The 1,885-nt window shown below is 42.2% G+C and overlaps 1 protein-coding gene across 1 annotated transcript; it reads right to left on the bottom strand.

Moving 5' to 3' along the window:
• Nucleotides 1-4: 4 nt before the first annotated feature.
• On the bottom strand, nt 5-1,549 carry LOC121939895 (protocadherin gamma-A1-like; the record flags this gene model as incomplete). The annotated part of the gene is made up of 1 exon (XM_042482821.1): nt 5-1,549. A coding segment is annotated over exon 1 (1,533 nt), but the record flags the coding sequence as incomplete, so codon positions are not given.
• Nucleotides 1,550-1,885: the final 336 nt, after the last annotated feature.

Below are 1,885 nucleotides of genomic sequence, written 5' to 3'. Positions count from 1 at the left end.
CGTAGTCAAAAGAGCGCACTGCATGGATGACTCCACTATCAGCACTGACGGACACATATGAGGAGACTGGCACTCCGTTAACAGAGGAGTCCTCCAGTATGTAAGAAACACGAGCATTCTGGTTCCAGTCAGCGTCTCTGGCTTTCACTGTGAATATAGAGAGGCCTGGTGTGTTGTTTTCTATAATGTAGGCCTCATATGAGCTCTTCTCAAAGACAGGCGCGTTATCATTCACATCAGAGATCTGTAAGGTGAGAGTGACGCTGCTGGAGAGGGAGGGCACTCCCTCATCAGAGCACGTGACCGTTATATCATATTGAGAAGCGATCTCTCTGTCTAAATTGACCTCTGTAACTAAAGTATAAAATCCATTCAAGGTAGTCTGTATTTTAAAGGGAATGTTGCCGTTTATGTTACACTCGACCTCTCCATTATTTTCTGAGTCTGGATCATTTACGCTTAACATAGCTATAACAGTGTTTGGAGGGGAGTCCTCTAATATGGACTCTGATTTAGAAACAATATTTATGTGAGGATCATTGTCATTAATATCAATAACATCAACGATTACTTTAGTGGAATCAGAGAGTCCTCCGTTGTCTACAGCTTCAATGTCCATTTGATACATTTTCGCCTTTTCATAATCTATTTCGCCGATTAGGACAATTTCACCAGTTTTCGAATCCATTTTAAACAGTTCAGAAAAAATACGTTTGCTGCTAGATATCAGATATGATATTTCTCCGTTCATGCCGATGTCTTTATCAGATGCACTTACAGTCGTTACACTGGTGCCTTTGAGTGAATTTTCTAGTATTTTTGCTCTGTACAGCGGTTTTGCAAATGTAGGCGCGTTGTCATTCGCATCTAATACATTGACAAATATCTGCATTGTCCCTGACATCTGCGGCTCCCCTCCGTCAATAGCTGTTAACAACAGTGAGATATAGTCCTGCTTTTCTCTGTCTAGAGGCTTCTGTAGAACCATCTCGACCTTTTTACTTCCGTCTGCTTGGTTTTCTAATTTTAATACAAAGTTATCAGTCGGCGTGAGTGAGTACTGCTGTAATCCATTTATCCCAATGTCCAAATCAATTGCTTTCTCTAAGATGAATTTCGATCCTGTGACAGCGGACTCGCTGATTTCAAAGCGTTTATCTGCATTTGTAAAACTGGGAGTGTTATCGTTTATGTCGGTGATTTCCACTGTGACACGAAACAGTTCCATCGGATTTTCCAGAATTAACTGGAAATGTAAAGCACAAGGCGTCGTCTCTCCACATAAAGCCTCTCTGTCTATCCTCTCTTGGATGAGGAGGACTCCCCTTTCTTTATTCAGCCCGATGTATTCTACGCTGCCTCCTGTATAGACACGAGCTTTACCCGATTTCAACCTTTTTAGATCTAAACCTAAATCATTCGCTATGTTACCAACGACAGAGCCTTTCGACATTTCTTCGGGAATGGAATAGCTGACCTGCCCTAGCACGTAGCTGAGACACAGCACCGAGAGAAATAACAGTACTTGCCGTCTCATTGTTCTGCCTGATGTCGTTTTCCGCACTGTTGAAACAAAAGCCTTTCAGATGCAGTCAGTGTCAAAGAGGAAAGCAAAAAATCGTCCAAGCCAACTAAGGAAAGGAAAACAACATATCCAGGCATAAAATTCCTCGCAGGGCTCCTTATGTGCGTAGACTGTGCTCTCTGTCTTTCTCCGGTTATGGCCACTGTATGTACACGAAGGGGCAGGACACAGACAGAAAAAATATCATCTAGCTAAATCGCGACACGCTTGCCAACAGCGACCCTCTGAGTTGAAAATGCATATTGCAATTGATATCAAAATCAACTAGTTCAGTGCAAAGGTCATAAAGCTAAATCAAAA

The sequence above is a fragment of the Plectropomus leopardus genome, unplaced genomic scaffold, assembly GCF_008729295.1.
Source record: "Plectropomus leopardus isolate mb unplaced genomic scaffold, YSFRI_Pleo_2.0 unplaced_scaffold6579, whole genome shotgun sequence".
Lineage (NCBI taxonomy): Eukaryota > Metazoa > Chordata > Actinopteri > Perciformes > Serranidae > Plectropomus > Plectropomus leopardus.
This window is presented reverse-complemented; position numbering and strand designations above follow the sequence as displayed.